Below are 20,523 nucleotides of genomic sequence, written 5' to 3'. Positions count from 1 at the left end.
TTTAAAAATATAGATAACAATAACCTCGTATATATATTATATATTTTATATTTTCATAACATAAAATATAAAAAAATCTAATCAAAACATATGATATAATATATTTATATTATTATAAGTTTACAAAAAGTAGGAATAATATTATGAGTAGATAATCGTTTCAAAGTGTTTTCTATATAGTTTGGTTTGATATTAGCTAATAAATTATTTATTAAATGTTTGGAATTTTGTATTATCTAATTTAATATTTTTACTTGATGAATGTTTGGCATTTTTAAAATTAACTACTCGTGCACATAAGTTCCATTGCCGGTGGTGGAGGTATGGTATAAAGGGACATAGAAGTTAGTGGAGACTTATGAAATATTTTCAAATTTTTCACAACTGGTATTGTGGCGGTAACCGACATTGCGATGAAAAAACATATAACCCAAAATCCATTCTGAAAATCAAAATGGAATAAAAAATAAGTTTACGTTTTTTAAGTAGTAAAAACTCACCAAGGCGTCTAAAGATTGCCTGCAAACTAAATCTCTTCCAATTCGATACACATTCCATACGGGTCTGCACGATGCCGTTTCTGTTTTTACTGCTTCAGTTACGTGAATCTTATATTTGTCCAACAACAGTTTCAAATTGTTTGTGTATTGAGCCATATTCTAAGATAGTACATTTTAAAGTAATAAAACATAATTTATTTTAATTTTTAAATTATATCAAATTCACATTGATACTTAGTGTATATTATTATTTTTATTTTTAAATATATGAAGGCTTCAACTACATAGGTTTTTAGCCTACTTTATCTTATAATTAATTATAGATTATAAATTATATTTTTAAGAGAAAGGATAAAAAGAGAAGAAAGAAAAAAAAATGAAAATTTTGGATAAAATTTTATAATTATTTACTTCATTTTATAGTGTTAAAAAATGTGTAAATTGCTGTGGTGTTTTTTTCCTTGAAGTCTTGTTGTATCGAGGACGGGTATATTATGAGAATTTGACGGGCTTCTGATTGTTTAAACAAGCTGATTATTACATGTTATATTGTTAAATTTATATGACAGGCGTCATTTATTCATGTTCGGGTGTTATGGATTATATTATATGAATTGTTTACCAGCACACAATTCAATACCTACTTATTTCAATCACTACAGTGTGGTACAAAATACAAATATTAATTTATTTGAACGAAATAATTTGGTGTCTAAATTTGATTAAAAGTAAAATTTTACAAAATAAATACTATGTATACTGCAATGTTTTATAATATATATGTATAGCTAAACATTTTCTTTTAATATAATTACTGTGATATACCTTTCGCAATATTTGATCAAAGTCGGAATTTTCGATTCTCGTATACGCATTTGCCCAAGTCCGGTTTAAAGATTCTGATAGTGGTTGCATTTCAACTTCCATTAATGTTAAGTGATAAAGTAACATATTCTGTAACAGAGATATTCGCGGATTTCGAATTTGAAGATTCAAAGATTGTCAAAACAAACGAATTGTTTAATACACAAGAAATATTTCTCACTTTCTTCTGACTCATTGGGTTTAACATATTTTCAACTAAATCCGTAATATTTGTCACTACACGCTTCAATGTTAATTTAAAAATATTGGAGAATGTGGCAGTTTGTGTTGAAAGTGCACGGAGTTGATCGCGCAACAAAGTCACTCGGCCATGAGCCAACGAAGACTGTAAAATCTGTAAAATTAAATAAAACTATTATGGTTGCCGTACGTGAATTGGTATGACACAATATTAAATGTACAAATAAAGTAAGTAGTAAAATAATTATACCCTTATCGGGACAATAGCCTTTAAAGTAAAACGAAGAGAAATAACTTGAAAATGAATACTGAAGATTTTTATATTAAATAGTATAAAATAAGAGTATCTATAGGAAGCTGCAATGAACTTATTGTTATTTTAAAGAACAGGATATTTTTTTATCTGCGTGTCTTAGCATTACAGTTTATATTCAAGCACACAGGATAGATTATAGTTGTGTGTAAATAAATCTTACGAGACTTCGAAACTTTTCAAAGTCCAAGTTTGTTGATTCGGCAATCGGTTTCAATGCATCAGTTGTGGACGGTGGTCTGTTTAAATCCAATTCTACGTGGACCCTTTTGGTTTTGAGACTATCTAGAGCATCCATAAGACCTGGCCATTTGTTGTAATCTGAACTAGCTTCCACGTTAAACACTTTATTTAAATGAAATGTAGCATGCGCTGTACGATTTTCTCTGCACGATCTAAAATAAAGGGGGAGGGATGAGGGAGAATATATAAAATATATCAAACAATTTAACAGTTATTATATGATTGATTCGAATAAAATCAATTACTCGATGACTTCGTTGAACGGAGCCGTGGATGTTTCATTTCCAAAGATGAACCATGAAAAGAATCCACGTTCATTTGTTATAGACGGACAATCCATTATTTTTGATACAGTTTCATACATAGGTTCGTCGTATAATGGTCTACAAATATTGACTTCACTGTTGCTGCTTAAAATCAAACCCACTAATGCCGCTGTCCAAAGTACCAAACTGGTCAATCTCATTGCGCTCACGCAGCTAAATATTTTTTCAAAAAAGAAAAAAAATACACATTACTGCATACAATTTAAAATTACATTATACTAATAGGTACACCTATCTTTAGTGTTAATGAAAAATAAACATTTTTTGAATTTCAATGTTTGTTTTTTTTTTTTTTTTGATACTGTTTTTATACGGATTATATTATATTATATTATATTCAGGAAAATAATTTTTAATTTTAATCATTGAAACGTGGTTGACACAAATCCATAGAATTAAACTTAAATAAAAGTTTTATACATTTTCAAGAAAGTCTTATATTTAATGTGGTATAAGTTATTTAATCGATTTATAATTTACATTGTATTTTATTTTATTGTGATTCGAGTTTTCCTTTTTTGTATTGTGTATTTAATATATATTCAATATAAAATATTTAAACAGAACATAATTAGGTATTATCATCGAATTTAGTATAACGTAATAACTGGCACAATATGAAATTATTATTTCGTGTTCAAAATAATATATTTGACTTATGTGCATTGATACTTTGTACAACATTCATAAATCATAATCCAATAATGAATACAGGTATTTTATAAAAGCAAACCTATCTAATACGATTATTTGTGTAGGTTTAAAGGCTAATTTTAAGTTATCTTACCCAAAGAAGTAGCATTTTGCCCAAGTCGTGTACGAACAATAATTTACCACAATACTGCATGCTAATAAAATCCAAACTAAAAGTGCAGCGATTGCTATTCCTATATGGTACTCATAAAATTCGTGTCAATCATAAGAGCAGTATATATTATATTATACATATATAATTTACATAAATATTAAAAGCTTACCAAAACTAACCGACCACCTATACACTTCTATTTGTTTCAGGTGGTTCAAGTAATTGTTAGCTAATTCTTTTATGTCCATTAATTTTGAAATTAGTTTACGCGTATGACTTTCATAAGGATATATTGAGAATTCTAATTGCCGTCTGCGATCCATTAAAGCTTGTTTTATACCTTGATAATGATAATAAAAAAATTATATTTATTTAAATATTATAAATTATAATCCTTTTGGTAGAACAGAACGATATCAATGCTTCTTATTAATTTCCAATAAATATTTACAAAATATTTAAATTATTTTTTATTTTTTTAATTAAATTTGTAACGGCTATAACCAATATATATATATTAAATTAAAAATAATAGTTTTCTATCAACGAGATGCAAAGAAGTTTCAATAAATAAGAGCTATATAAAAGGACATAATGGTTATTAAAAGTTATATCATTATACGTTAATTTTACTTACGCCATCTCTCTTTTTCTGTTTGTTCATAAAGAGTCTTTGGAATGTTTGCACTTTCAGCCGATGTCAGCGGAAGACTTGATAGTCCGTCGTTTTGTACCTCCAAAACGCTTGTGACTACATTTATCAAATCATCCTGTGAATGATAATTAATAAACGGTAAGAACTATATCACGTAATAACGTTCACGATGTATTATTTACGCACCAAGTACGTATAATTCTCTGCTTGCAATTTGTTACCAGAGATCATATCACACATGGCAGATACTTCAAGAGGGCATCGTTCGTGTACCATTTGAAGTTCAATGTTCAATTCGATTATTTTATTGTTGTATCTAATAATGTCTTCCCTTACTAATTCGGCTTGGGAAATTACGTCTTTTGCTTTTGGAAATATCTTCTGAAAGTCTAAAATACAAATATTTAAACATCATTCCTGCAGATTGTCGAATATTATATGAATAACAGTCTATCATCACCTTGAACTACTTTAGAAACATTAGTCCTGGAACCAAATCTATGACTAGGACCATATATGTCATTTTCGATTGGCCCTCCTAATTGTTCTGCTATATCTAAAAATGAAAAAATTCAATAACAAACAAAAAGCTAAACAAATTGTTATTGATTTTTATACTTGTATAATATATAAGTTTATGTTGGGTATACAATTATGTATCGGTTTATGTAACTGTATTATTATAAAGTTGCTTAGAAAGCCTATTTCTCCTTATCAAGATTTTTTCAAAGAATATAAAGCTCGTAAATAATTACATTCTTAGTTCATTTTCTTCATGGTCTACTTATGTTGGTTGGTTAAGTACGAATCCTTGTTGTGGAGAAACTACACAATTAAATCAAAAGAACGATTTGTAGACCACTAAATAACTGCAGGAGGACGCAGATTATAAACAAATTAAATTAACATATAAATATAAACAGTAGACGTATTTCATGTTTTTGAGTGTTCGCCTCATTAAGTATACGCCAATCGTTAATCTTTTACGCTTTGTATTTTGTTTATGGACTATGAATAGTTTTATTATACATATAAGCAAATGATTTTTTTTCTTACATATTTTTATTACATTCAACATCTTATTTTTTAATCTACTTGCTAAAAATGTATAAGGAATTTTCATACATAAAACTACAATAAAATGTATAGCTCATCGACTGTCAACTATTTTATTTCTAATTACTATCTATAATATTAACATAATTTAAATTATTAAATAGATTACAAAATTAACAGTGAAGTCTTAATATAATATTTTAATTATGTTCAATGACAAAAATATCCACATTTTACAACTTAAACGCCATTTAAAAAATGATAATATCAGTTTTATGAAGTATGGGTACTGTAGTTATATTAGATTGTATTAATATAAAAAGTTTTTTCTACACATTATGTACAGTATGTAATACTGTATATATTTATATAATGTTTATTTTAATACCTACTATAATAACCATATTTATCGATATAAATAAACAAAGTAAATATATGTGATTAAGAAAACATTCTTAACTTCCTCATCTTGTTTCATTTTTTAACAGTTTAAATCAATAAAACATTTGTTGTTTATTTGATTTATGTAATACAAATTTTCAGGAAATGAATAACTAATTTGAATATTCAATAAAAAAATATGTCTATAACTATAGGTTACCTACAAATTGAAAATCTAACTTATATTATAAACATAATTTGTCATAATTTATTAATAATACGACGTATTAAGTATAAAGAATCAGACAAATCGCACGCAATTAAATTATAATTTCTAATACAATATGTTTACAACGTTTTAAAAAATAAAAATCTAAATAAATATAGTATAATATTTTTATAGAAATAATGACTTTTAGATCACATGATTACACGTTATTTCAAAAGTGAAAAAAAATATTAATAACCGTTACTTATTTATCATGGTTTTCTAACGAAGTTGTCATAGAATTCCCTACCTACTTGAGAAAATTTGTTCAACTATTCATCATGAAACTAAAATACTTTATTTTTATTATGATATTATGTACCTACCTACTATGTTTTTTTTATATCTTATGATCTGATAATATTTTTTTTTTTTCATTTAAGGTGTAATTAAAAAATATACTCAAATCAATTTTATGATGGTTCAGTTCATTTTTAATACACTCCTTGAGATTTAATGAGAAATATTCACAAATATTACCGTATTGTTAATGACTTCAACTTACATGAGTTTTCTGAAAAAGACGACGAAAATTTCCACATGACCTACTTAATTGAAAGATATATATTTATATATATATATATATATATTCTACTGTTAAAGCCGTCTACGAAGTACAAGTGCGTTTCAATATCTGTGAAATTATTTTTTTTTCAAATTGTATTTTAATTGCTATCTATTATAGTACACAATTTTAATCTTAAAGTGAATTTGTTTATTTATAACTGAATTTTGTTATATTTTATTTTATCAAATACAATTCCAACAGTTATTACAAATATGTATTTTTTTAAATTAAAAATAATCGGTTTCTATTAACGAAATGCAAAGAAGTTCAATAAATAGCTTATAAAATCAACAAATTAAGTAACCAGGAATTTAAGAGTTGCAGTTTTGTAATTGATCATAAAGAGAAAATGGAAAAAAATGGAAGCTACTTGTTAAACATAGCGCGTTTTATTATCAAAGGGTTATAAAACTGAAAAGTCGTAAAATGTATAAATCGAGTGAAAAAACTTACTTTTAATATTGAATCTGTTTAAGATGATAGATTAGAGGGGGAAAGGATACACCATTGGGACGGGTAATTTCATTTTATTCTCTACAATCATATACATCTTATAAAATTGTCTGTAGAAATAATTAGAAGTGACGTCAAAGTTCATTCATTCTGCAGATTAACTTTCTAAGTTATTTTTAAAATCTATATTCGAATTTGAATTAACTCTGAAGTTAAAACAAACATTAAGACGAACAAAAAAATATTGCTGGACATAACATGCAAACTTAAGTTCATATTGTCAAATTATAAATTTAATATTGCACTGATATTTAAATGAAAAAGCATATGGAAACAACTGTATTCGATAGAAAAATTTAAAAAATAGCAAATTTATTTTTATTTAAAATTTTGCATTTTTTGTTCAAATGTTTGTTTCGAGCAGGCGTGTTATATGCTTTTGTGTGAATGTAAACAATTATATTAGTGTGTAATACTGTAATCTAACCAACGATATTTCTATGCCTAACGATTTATTATAATAATGGACTATATATATCATAAAATGAACTTTATAACATTATATACACTATGCACTGGTATATTAAGTAACTTGGGCGCCGGAGCTATACCAATTTATAAATCCAAAATATGAGCAATAAGTAGCAATTATTATAAAATAAGTTTACTTTCCAACGATTGATAGACGTTTGCGATTTCTATATTGATCACTTATTGTTTCCCAATAAAATTTCAATCAAATTTTTATAATAGAAAATTGTATAACGTAAAAAAAATTGTTAAATCTATTAAAAGGTAAATTTGTGAACAAATCCAAAATTGAAGTCCGGAAAGTAGGTTGCTATTTTTTATTTTAAATTGACAAAAAAATCAATGGGTTTCAAGGATCTTAACATAATTAATAATTATTACTGTAAAAGAACCATAATATTGTTTTAAGTAGTTTCAAAGTAAATTAATCATCTCAGTAAAAACAATGAAGTTTATTAATTATCATTAATATTACTTTTATAACTGATTAGATGTCAACTACATCATAAAATGTATAAACGATCTCTCATTATTTACTCGAATATTTAAAATAATATTTATATAATATTTAAGGTTTGCTTTTTATTTTCTGTGCTTAGTTGTTTCGTGTTTATGACTGACAGTATCCCTATTATACCTATTATCAATATATTATTATTATTTGCCTTTTTAATAAATATATTAAATCATTATGCAATTCATTTTTGACATAAATAATTGTGTTTTATATTTATTCATGTTAATACTATTTACTTTTTGGTGAAGCTTATTAAGTTAAGCTGTTTACAAAGTATTAAGAATAATACAGTTTTTTATAATTCTTTAATGTATTATTACACTTATAAATTAGGAAGTTAAAACTGTACCTATAAACTTGTTTTATTGAACTGAAATTATAAAATGAATTATTATTATATAATATTGGCTAATGATAATATACCGTCTAATTTTGAGAAAATTGCATCGGTCGTTGAATCCATTGATCCGACAGTTATGGTCCTGATTTGTTTTTGAGTGATGGAAAACATGTCTACCAAGTCACCGACGCCAAACTCTAATAGGTCTCCAACACTCGACACAGCAGATCCCATGGTCTCGTTTGTTACTAACAATCCGCAAGCACCGGCTCTGAATATGTACGTATATTTTAATGTATAATAATTAATTATGGTATTATTATTGAAAATGTTGAACGAACCAAGGGACATAAATGTTACAAATTGCACCATCTAATTATATAATATAAATGAGTGTATTCATACAAAGCCCTCAAAGCAGTTGAACTAATTTCGTGAACTTTATAACGGTCGTATCTTTTTTCCCGGGCACGAAATATTTACACCATAAATCCGGTTTCCCGTTTAATGTACAGTACTACAGTCTTATAACGCCAAGAATTTAAAAGGTGGAATTCCTGTTTTCAGTAATACACGACATTTCCAACACTCAATATACGCTAGTATAGAATATTTTATAGAACGTTTTCCCCTTTGCAGTCAACAAACATTTTAAACTTAAAATTTGATATTAAGTGCATGATATTTTATACAATATTTTGTGATAAATATGAAAATTATAATTCATAAGACACGTAAATTTTAAAAGTAGGTACTAAGAAATGGGTATGTCATTTACTAACAATATTGTATAAATATACACAAAAAAATAATCTTTCATAGTTATTCATATATTATAAATAGTTATTAATCCATCTGCCATCATGTACATACAATTTATTTTAAATTATTAGGATCTCATATTAAATATATTATACAGAATTTAGTCATTTTTCATAAAAGTTTTCTAACACAGAAATAATACTGAAGTGTAATCTCAAATTAATATTTAATTTTAGAGTGAATTTTTTTATTCATAAAATTATAGCATTTTGAATTTTTTCTAAAGGATGTTATTTAAAATTTAAAAAAAACATATTATATAATACAACAAAATGTTTTTTCTATCCACTCAAATTTTTAAAGCAAAATAAAATATTGTATTTAATTAACCCAAAATTAATGTATTGTTATAAATATTAAGATAAAATATGACAATTGAAATCATTTTAAGCTAAATAAATAAAAATTACAATTTTGAATTAATCGAATCATTTAATATCGAGTTTGTAAGTTGTATATATTTTTTAATAGGACCTTGCATTTAACATTTTATAATTTATTGATTGATGTTTATTCTAAATACAATACAAAATACATATTATTTGAATCAAACATTTCGTTGCCAATTAGTTGTAAATTTATAGAAGGGATTTTATCAAATTATTTTACTGTAATTTGTGTGAAATTTTCACCTATTATAACGTTATAACGTTATAATTGACGATTTAAATAAATTATATTATATTATGTTAATAGATGCAATACAACGTTTAAAATTGAAATAAAAAATTAAAAAATTAATATGAAATATTTGTATGATGTTTATGCAGAAGAAATCATTCACAATACGTCATTAATTATTTTTTCTTAGTTTTTAAATTATTTTATGAAGACTTAAAAAACATTTATTAGTGATACTTTTAGCTATGAAATTTTAGTTTATTAAGTCACGGTATCATCTTCTTTTGAGATGAAAAGATGGGGAGAATTATCAGGCATATAGTATTCTTGTAGACATAACTCTACACGTAGATTTTGGTGATTTAGGAATGAGGAGAATGGTATTAACGATATAGACTGGTAGCTGTAGCAATATTTTTCTAAATATTAAACAACGAGCTTTTCTGTAATTTTCAGAAGATTTCTGAGAAATTTCTAAAATGAAAGTCTTATTACATATACGAACACAGTTCTACATTCCACGGTGAAAATGTCTTTATAATGCTCTTATATCTAAAGAATAAAGATACAATCAGGGTTCTTGAATGGCATATATTTATCTTTTGAGGAGCGTTGATTACATAAAGTCAAAATTATTTTTGTGTTAAAAAAACAACAGTTATTTATATTACAATATTATAATCTATCTTAATATTAACATGCTAGCGCTTTTCACTGTGTTCAAGTATACCCATTACAGTAGTCACTATACACGACCGTAACCACCGTAAATTATGCACGGCATACCGGGACTCGCGGAGGCTTTAAATTAGTAATTATTTTTCACCTAAATTATGATATAGAACGTGGTGGTGGTAATACCCACCGTGGAAGAGAATCGTTTACTTGAAATAGTGGGTTAACAACACACTGTATGTATGGGTAAGTGGTAGTCTATATAGATCACTGTAATACTGAAGATTAAATTCATTAATATTTTATGAAAACTTGATTTATTATTTTGAAAATCTATTAGACAATTACGTGCGGTAGTGCTTATATAATATATATTATGTGTATAATAATCGATTTACCGACCAATTTATTTTTTAGGAAAGAAAACGAAAGAAATGATTTACATAACGAAACATAATTTTTTGTGATCATTCGTCGAATGTCGTTGTCTGTTGACCAATACTGGCTACACTAATAACACAGTTTACAAAATTAATGTAAGGGCGCGTAACGTATGTTAGAGAGAACGATTTATTACGGACAAATAGAAGCCAGTATCACATAGGTTCGTACGTATTTTAGTTTCTCCTTTAAGTTCTCGTATTTGTGAAAAAAGATTTTTAATAGATATGACGTTCAAAATCCTATCCAATAAACTTAAAATTTAAATTAAAGCTAAACTTTAATGTATCTTATGAATGTATTTATTAATATTAACAGTTTCTGGTAAACATTTAATAGTTCTTTTACTCATATATTATATTCATATAGACTACCATTTCAATTAATACATTTTGGTGATAATAAGCGAATCTATTATTTTATAGTGAAATAAACAGTGACTTATTCATTTTTATTTTTATTTAATAACAATAAAATAATTTTAAAGTATTTTTTTTTTTTAGTAATAACAATACAATAATTATAAAGTATTTTTTTTTAGTAATAAATATGATTGTTAACGTTTCTTACAATATATTCTATTATATTTATATAGGTTTTATTTAACAAATTAAAAATATATACTTTTAATGGAAAAAGAAAAACTCAATACCAATTACCAATATAGTTTGTGGTTTTTTTCAAATAAATTGAAAAGTATTGTGAATGTTCATAAGTGGCCGCTCTAATGTACCATCTGTGTACAGTTTTAAAATCTGTAGAGGGATCGTAATTTTGAGTTCTTTCGTTTTAAAGTTGTGACCGAAAAATATATAACTAAAATAATAAATATATAATAGTTTACTTTGCTCCATAATAGAAATAATTACCCATACTTATCGACAAACAAACATTATAATTGACGCAAATAAACATTAATTGTCACAAACAAACATTAATTGTCACGAACAAAAATTATCCGTTCGTTTCATTCACGAGTGACGTACTTACCCTAACATAAGTAGAAGCATTTGAATGGCAACGACCAGCACACCCTTTTTGCAACCCGACTCCCAGCCAGTGTCTCCTAACCACTTAGCCTCTTTGTACCGCCTCTGCCAATACACGCCGTATCTTGCTAGTATCAAACCGCAAAATATCATTAAGGCGCAGACCACAGCCAGTGGCCACTCGTACGGTAGTATCTAGAAAATGTCATAAAATATCATTATTAATTTCGAGAACAAAATTATCGATCTGTTTTAATCGTAATATGTATTTTAATATATAACACGAAACCATAAAACAGATGTAGATATTCGACTGACATATACGAGCTCAACCGACCACGAAAATGGGAATCGATAATTTCTTTAAACTGTCAGTAGAAAAATATACGAACAGTATTGTTTACCTACTCCTATTACGATGCATTCATTGTAAATACATTTTAATTATTTTCGTCGGCTACGGCACTATACTATGTTTGTAGAATATTAAATAAGAATAGTAAATAATAGTTAATAACTACAAAATTATACATGACAACTATTATATTTTATAAATGCCGAGCCACGCTAACGTATCGAATATAGTATCAATAGCTACTTGTATTTTTATGGGTTCCAGTATAGATTTATATAACTTTTTAATATATTTGTGATTTAAAAATAAAATGATTTCGAACTTTGTATATTAGTTCTAAGCGTTCGAATAATATTATAAGCTTCACATAATCTTAATTTTAACATATCACATTATTATAAAATGTGTTTTTTTCTAGGTATCTATACATATAGGTATATATTAATTTAATTATTTTAGTAACTACCACCAAGTATATTATTTAAAACTTAAAAAGTAAATTATTCTTTCTAAATTAAGTTAGTTAAATTTTTAAACTTAAATTATTATACCTGCAAAAGTTTTGATTTTAATAGATTCACCAGGGAATACTTTTTCCGTACTAAAAGATCTTTTAATTTTTTTATTTTCTAAAGAACCCTCGAAAAGTTAGCCCAGATTTTTAATAGCAATAATCATTAATTATTACACCTTTTATTATTATATTTTAATGACACACCTTTTATTTTAATCTAAATATTTACATTTATAATATTTCAATAATTTATTTATAACAAATTTCCAACTTCGTCATTTATATGTTTAGTACATCAATATTACTTATTGAACTAACTTAATCTATAAAAAATAATAGCAAACAATAAATATTGTTAGCAATACAACAGGGAATTCATACAATAATTTCAGTGTACACTTTTATTATCGTCTTCAAATATTGGATAAGTTAAGCATTTTTTTTTTATTAATATTAACTAAATAAAGATATATACTAAACTATTTATTTAAACTATTTAAATAATACGGTTTACAAATAAGACAAGACATTTGAAATGTATTGGTTTTCGAATCATTTCTTCATTTCTTCTACATATCAAAACAAAAACTATGATACCTCCATTATTGCCCTGCGTTGAATTTATTAGTTTCAATATTTTAAAATTAAAACTATTTTTAAATTTTTTACATTATATATGTATATCGTCATTTTAAATTATAATATAAATTTTAAATATTACACATAACTATTATATTCACTATTAAATTTGTTAAAAAAAGAATTTTTCTGTCTTAGTTGTGTGAACTTAAGTTTATATTTGTTTAAAGGTATTCATATTCATAAAATGATAAAAAAAGTTTTGTATATCCCGCCGGATAGTAATAATAATTATTTCTGATGATTCGCGTTTATAAAAATTCTTATTCCAAGCAATAGCATTCAGTTAAAATGTCTTACCCTGAACTCATTACATTTTTTAAAGTACTGTTAATACTAATAACTATAATAAGGTTTAGATTGGTTTTTTTTTTTTGGTTTTCGTGACTAAATGTGTAAATTTGATTTTAGTTTTAGAAAGTAAAACTTAAATTGCCCAAAGTTTTTAAAACTGCTAAACATAATTTCGTGACCGAAAATAAAATCACTACGGTTCATTTCAAATCACAGCTTTGGTTTGTATCGCTATTTGTCAATTCAAACTTCAGCGTTATAGTCGGTAATTTCGTATTTCAAATTACCATTGAGAAGTGTGTTTTCAAAACCAATTCATTTATTTTTAAATTCTAAAGACCGTCAGATCGTGACGCTAAAACGTAGGTTAGAGCTTGGAAGTTTTTTTTAATGTTTCTAATATTAAATTCTTTCGGAATTCACTAACTGCAGACGTTGTTAAAATATATTGACATCAAGCAAGAGTTCAACTATGGACAACATTGATTATTCTTCATATTGATGCTTGTGTTTCCACAATATCGATCAAAAGAATCTTTTGAGACGGGAAACTTACAAATGCACAACGAGAAACACAATATTTTAATTAATTTATGCGTAAGCACGCATCTATAATACAGCATCAAGAGTATTCCGCATATTTGTAATTATCTGCGATCATTGGCATATTAATGGATCGGGGTGTATGGGAAGGGGATAGTATCGACTCCGTCGGCTAATTGTGATAAAAATATTTTAAACTTACAATTATAAACTTAAAAAGTATTGATTGTTTGTTCGTTGTTTAAACATATAGGTACCTGCCTAACCTATCTATCATTATTATGAACTATATAAATGTTTTATAATATATTTTAAATAAATTATATCAATTACTAAAATTATATTCACATTTCTATTTCACAACATAATATAAATCATGATGTAGGAATTTATGACTTGTATTATAGTTATGTTATGATTTTTTTTATATTTATTTGTTCAAATGGTCGCGATAGTTGTGGAGTGAGCTGTAGTTAATTTACACCAAAATGTACCCAAAATATATACAACATGTGTAATAATCGAACAAATAAATAACCATTTTGGTGCAAATTACAAATTCTATTTTTGATTACCTGAGGATGGTGCAAATTACATATCCTTTTTTTGGTGCAAATTACAAACACTACTTTCGACTACCTGCAGTGGTGCATATTACATATCTTTAATTTGGTGCAAATTACAAACTCCCGTAGAGTGTAACTAGTAAGGAATTTGTAGAATGTCATCTGGGCAACGTTTCGTACTGAGTGTTATGAATTAATTATTTTAATATGAACAATTCGTTAAAAATTAATGCAATCTAGAACTCATAGCTGATTTCAATCATTTATATTAAATAAGACTTAGCGAAATTGATGTAGGTAAAATAATAAATATAATGAAATTATAGGAGCCGTATAGTCAAGAGTCGATAATGTCGATATAATATACATTTTTTTAAAGTAGGATGTTAAGTACCACATATTATTGGAATAATCAACAAAATATACCACTGTCTGCGTTATTATTTAATGTAGAAAATAAAACAAACCATTGTTTTAAAATAATTAATGCAAATGCTCAATATATTGATTTTTATTATATTAAAATATATGTATTTTTTATAAGGGTTTTTGGTTTTCAACTGTTCTCGGACAATTACGTCACAACCAATTGTCATAACTTTTGCTACTATTAGTTCTTTTCAGGTCGGAGTTTCGAATCATTAACATTTTTAATATTGCATTGTTATTCCTTTTAATGATATTCAAGAAGGGATGGCAATGTAATTTACACAATTATTTTTACAATAGTTTATTATCCCTTTTTGAGACAAAAAAATTCTTTAAAAGCATAGATTCTATTTTGCGATTTGGTTATGGCTAAAATAAATTACTGTTTGTGTTGTCAGTAATATTTCGCATAATAAATGCAGACTATTGGCCAGGTTATTTATCATATAAAGTATATCAAACAAATCCACGTCTTTAGTAAAAACAAATTTTTCGTATAATATAACAAACGACGGTTTATACCCTCAACGATTTATTACCTTTGCCCTTATTATTATTAGAACTAAATGGCTGAATACTGCCCGAATGCACATCGGCGTTTCTCAAGTTTAAAATAATGGTTGAAGATTTTAAAAGTGTATACCAACTACTGGGTAACTATAAACAATAGATGATCTATTGGGAATAATGGTAAATAACGAAGACGGATGAAGTATTATTGCAATCGTTTGATGTAATATAAAGTTGATTTGTATTTTAGAATAATAAACTAATTAATTCAATTGTATTTTCTTTTAATCTTAAATAAACAACCAAAATTAATTTATATTTTACATTGATATAATATAGTATTCCAAATCAATTACTATTACCAAATTAAAAACTATTATTTTAATGATTATAAATTACTATCTAAATTAAAATCATAAAAAATATTAATTTTAAATATAACATATCCTGCAAATAACTTATAAAATATTATTGTTAGAAAACTATTATAATGTGATAAATAATAGTGTATTTTTGTATGTTCACAATGTGGAAATATTTTGTTATGAACGTAAGTTTATTTTATAATTAAGTATAATTTAAATTAATAAAATAAATATTTAATTAGAAATACATATTTACCTATAATCTAGGTTTAAACAATTAATTTTATTGGGTAGGTTTACTAGACATACCACTATGTATAAAACGTTAATCGATTTATATGATACCTACCTTCAAATACATCTATTTATTGAAAAATGTTATACTAAGTATAGCGCAAGGCTTTTATGAACTACGACATTTTATCACGTTTTCCTCGATTAACAGTCGTATATGGGGTCGTAAAAATGACACCGACGTTTTATACTCGTAGTTGGTATAGTGAAATAAACAAAATATATTATGGGTACGTATATAATGTATTATGGTGCTGAAAGTTCGATAAGATCTGAGAACATTTAAATACAAGTTTCGATGGAAAACAAAAGTACTAATAGTTAGGTATAATAATGAAAATAGTAAGTCTGATAGATTGAGATGTTACCAATCGTTATATTTTTGTATAATTTTCTACTAAATTTTTTCGAATACTACGGTAATAGCGGCTTTATAGCCACCACTTCCAATGCCACCACGTCTGAAGGCTTATATTGTATATAATATATATAAAAAAGAAATGCGTCTATTTCTTTCCAGTCACACGTTTCTTTTATGTTTGCGTAGGTATACACGCAGCACAAAGGTGTTTATTATAGTGTGTAATTTTATACGTGTGCAGTATAAAATGCAAGATGTAAATACGGAGTGATACAGTTGCCGCTGTTCAAACTTAACCCATTCGTATGCACTATGCACAACGTAGATGCCGGATACACAATGTGATTCGATTAATTGTCCACGCTCATTATTTTGAAAAGTTAAACAAATTATATTTTCATCGTTACCATATATTTTTTAAGTTTTTACTTTTTTAAATGACAACAGTTTTTAATTTCATATTTCGCAGTACTTTGTTGTATACAAATCGTATTTTGAATGAGTAGCTTAATCAGTTATAATTTATAAGTATTTAAAGTTTAAATGCACAGAGTAGTGGACCAACATTTTTTGGAGTACTCTTATGCCACTGTCCATTGCTCATCTAAACCTTAAATATTTATAACTCATTAACTCTTCGTTGAAAATTTTAATTTTATAACAAATTATTACAATTACTTTGAAAATTTATTTTGTTTCTGAATATGAAATTCAAAATGTCTAATGTCTATATTGTCAATTTTAATTTAAAAAAGTAAAAACTTAATACATGATAATGATCAAAAACTATAAAAATATTTATTTTTTTTCAAAAGTATTATTTTATAATAAAATTATATTATTTCAATATCATATTTTCAAAAAACTAAAACTACGAAATTAATGAGTCTAGATACTTAAATGAATTCCCTTGTATATATAGTTGTATGCTGTGTATGTGCGATCAGTTTTAAACTATATACTATACTGTATAGTACTAAGCTTAAAGGACAACTCAGATTAAAAACAAATTCCATTGTGGTTTACTGTCATGTATTGTACAAAAAGTTCACGTATGTAATGCACTTGAACTTTCGATTCTGATTTTCTGGACCACTGTGTATATTGCATACTACATCTACATACAATATAATATAAAATATACACACATAAATCGACTTAATATCTTTTAAACTATTGTTACTGTATGTACAATAAGAGACAAATAATAAAAAAGTTATTATTGACACGAACTCAAGGAATAAAACCTTAACGAGATCGAAATAATAAGTCGATTTCGAATTTCAATACACATTTTATATGGTCGGAAAAAAGGAGTAAAAATGGCGGACCATCAGTAATTTGACTGAGACAATTAGTATGTTTGTGTGTGTGTGTGTGTGTGTGTGAATGTAAGGTGGGAGCTTTTTGATTTGTATTTTTTTTTGAAATTTTAAAGGCTTGTTTGGAAATTGGCTACAATATATATATAATATGTGTGTTATGTAGTTTATTATTTAATTTGAGTAATACCACTCCTCTCTAAAGAGTTTTGACCCTGATTTTATTGCGTCCATATGCCTGCTATCACTATTCTATCTCCTATCATCTGCACATCCAATCAATCGCTATCTTCTTCACTTAACATAATTTATAGATACTAATAAGTGACATATTATAATATTCGTATACGCGTTATACTCGTTACTTTTTTTGCCACAACGTCCCATTCGTACGGGTTGCTAAAGAGGTCGAGAATGAGTTCAGCTGGCACGCTGTGCCACATAATCAAGTCCTCGGCAACACCAATGAACCGGAGTCCAACGTCACCGACTACTATCCCGACTCCGAACAGTCCGATCGCGGTCGCGGTCTTGGAACCTGCGCTGCCATCGGACTGTGACGTCTGTTGATCTAACTTGACGTTCTCGCCGAACTTGGCACTAGGGAATGTCGCGATCTGTCCAAGAGCCACTGGTCCAGCAGACGTCTCCGGTGGGGAAGAGGATCGCCTAACGGTGGTCCGGCTGGTGTACGTGAAATCCATCATTCCCTGTTTCCGGACGGCGAACAGGAACTCGGTAATTTGGGCAGCCAACGAAGTCCGGTTGTCGTTAGGTGATAATGATGACGTCTGGTTTTCCGTAGTTAATGACGATGACCAAGTCGTTAGGTTTCCGGAAGATGGTTCCGACGACAAAGAAATCGGATTTTCGGTGGGTGGTGGTGACGACAACCAAGACGCCGGGTTTTCGGTGGGTGGCGTAAATGATAAAGACGTAGGATTTTCAGTAGGTGGTGGCGATGACGACGACGACCAAGACATCATGCCAATGTCGGTAGTAGGCCGAGCTCCGGTGGTGGGACCTACTGCGGGTCGGGTATCGCACAGATGCGTAACGTTTACAGTAACTGTCGCGGCGGTCGCCACAGTTATCATCGTCAGTAAACACGATATCGCGCAGTAGATATACGGAAAAAGCGACGGAGGCCGTCTCATCGTGACTCACAATATGCAATTAGGTGCGGTTTCTTATATCAAATGAAATATAGTCCTAAATATATAACGCCTAACTAAGAATTTATTACCGCGTACACGTACGACATAATAATAATGTATAGGTAGATATCGGGCACACAGACGCACACACGCACTTGTGCCAAGCCGGAAACGACTGGCCACCGTGGCGGATTATTACGTCGTCCGATGCCCACCCGAGTTTTTAAAAGGTTTCCCGTGTACGCGGGGATCAACAGACCGCATAACTACGGCGGAAAACCTGCACCGTCCGCCACCACCGATGTGTACCCCGTTCGTAGTTCGACCCTGCGCGACCGCACGCCACTGGCATTTATATATACTCGGCCGAGACCGTCTTATGTGCTATATACAGAGTGATTCATCAATCGTGTTCACTATTTTTGTTTCTCTTTGATAACGCAGTTGTTTAAAACCTAATTTGTTGAACTTTAAAGTTTAAGACCGTATTTTTAAATTCTTGAGATTTAATATAATACTACTTAATGAGTATCCTGTGGAGATGTAAACTTCTGTTTTTCAAATAACAGTCCCCTCTCTTATTTACTGTAAATTATTTAGTAGTCCATTTTTCTGAGACTAAAGACGTATTAAAATCAAAACTCAAATGAGTATAGTTTTTGAATTATTTAACTTTGTGTACTAAGGATAGTGTAGGTTAACGATAATGAGTTTGGAATCAATGGGGGGTATTTGAAAAGATATTGAAGAAATATAGAAATTATTATTAGATACAAAAAAATTTAAAAAAATTATTATAGTAAAAGGAGGGATGGTCCTCATTTGTAAATAGAAATTTTAATCACCAGAAAACATTCCTTCAGTAGCATAAAAAAATCTCAAGAATTTTAGAATATGGTTTTTAAACAAATTTCAAAATTTGAATAAATGTATTATTATGTAATACAAAAGGAATAGTCAAGTTTGTGAATCACTCTGTACACACACACACACACACACTCGTTGCAGGGTTCAGCTCAGTATTAATGTATATGTATATACATATATAATAATACATATATATATCGGTGTTCCCTATAAACCATAATAATATAGAGTATGCCGAACACGTGAATAAAATATTTCGTAATTTTATATCTATAACAGCGATTCTATATAATATGTGTACTCGACCCCCATCTTCTCTCTCGACATTACGACAAATGACGCGTTAAGCGAGACTCGTTATTTTCTCTCGCCCCGCAAGTGCGGAACATATTTAACGGTATAAACACTATAAATGGTGGTTTGTTGACATATTATTATTTTTGTACAGGTAGAAATGAATATGTACATTGTACATGGATAATACTGATAAAAGTACTTCATATTATTGTAGTGATAAATGCCAGTTAGCCCTTATTAATAAAATAAATAAAATAATAATATAGATACATGCTATGAGATGAGCTTTTCCCTTGTAATTTCTTAATGTTTTATGTTTGTGTATGCCCACTGCCATTTTATTACTGAAAACGACAAATCACAATGTCTATTCCCCTGAAGACAAACAGCAAAATAAACAATAACGAATACCCACACTATCGAGAAATTATTGTTTTC

General features: G+C 27.7%; 1 protein-coding gene across 1 annotated transcript; it reads right to left on the bottom strand.

Annotated features, from left to right (window-relative positions):
* Positions 1–76: 76 nt before the first annotated feature.
* On the bottom strand, positions 77–19,091 carry LOC132917243 (prominin-1-A-like). The gene is made up of 14 exons (XM_060977888.1): positions 18,130–19,091; positions 11,574–11,767; positions 8,108–8,295; positions 4,371–4,466; positions 4,097–4,299; positions 3,893–4,025; positions 3,425–3,595; positions 3,235–3,334; positions 2,367–2,600; positions 2,042–2,273; positions 1,546–1,719; positions 1,326–1,454; positions 501–659; positions 77–442 (listed from the first exon to the last, which is right to left on the bottom strand). The coding sequence occupies exons 1-14, from the start codon at positions 18,919–18,921 to the stop codon at positions 281–283; spliced, it is 2,967 nt and encodes a 988-aa protein (XP_060833871.1). The 5' UTR covers positions 18,922–19,091; the 3' UTR covers positions 77–280.
* Positions 19,092–20,523: the final 1,432 nt, after the last annotated feature.

The sequence above is a fragment of the Rhopalosiphum padi genome, chromosome 1 (assembly GCF_020882245.1).
Source record: "Rhopalosiphum padi isolate XX-2018 chromosome 1, ASM2088224v1, whole genome shotgun sequence".
NCBI classification, from domain to species: domain Eukaryota; kingdom Metazoa; phylum Arthropoda; class Insecta; order Hemiptera; family Aphididae; genus Rhopalosiphum; species Rhopalosiphum padi.
This window is presented reverse-complemented; position numbering and strand designations above follow the sequence as displayed.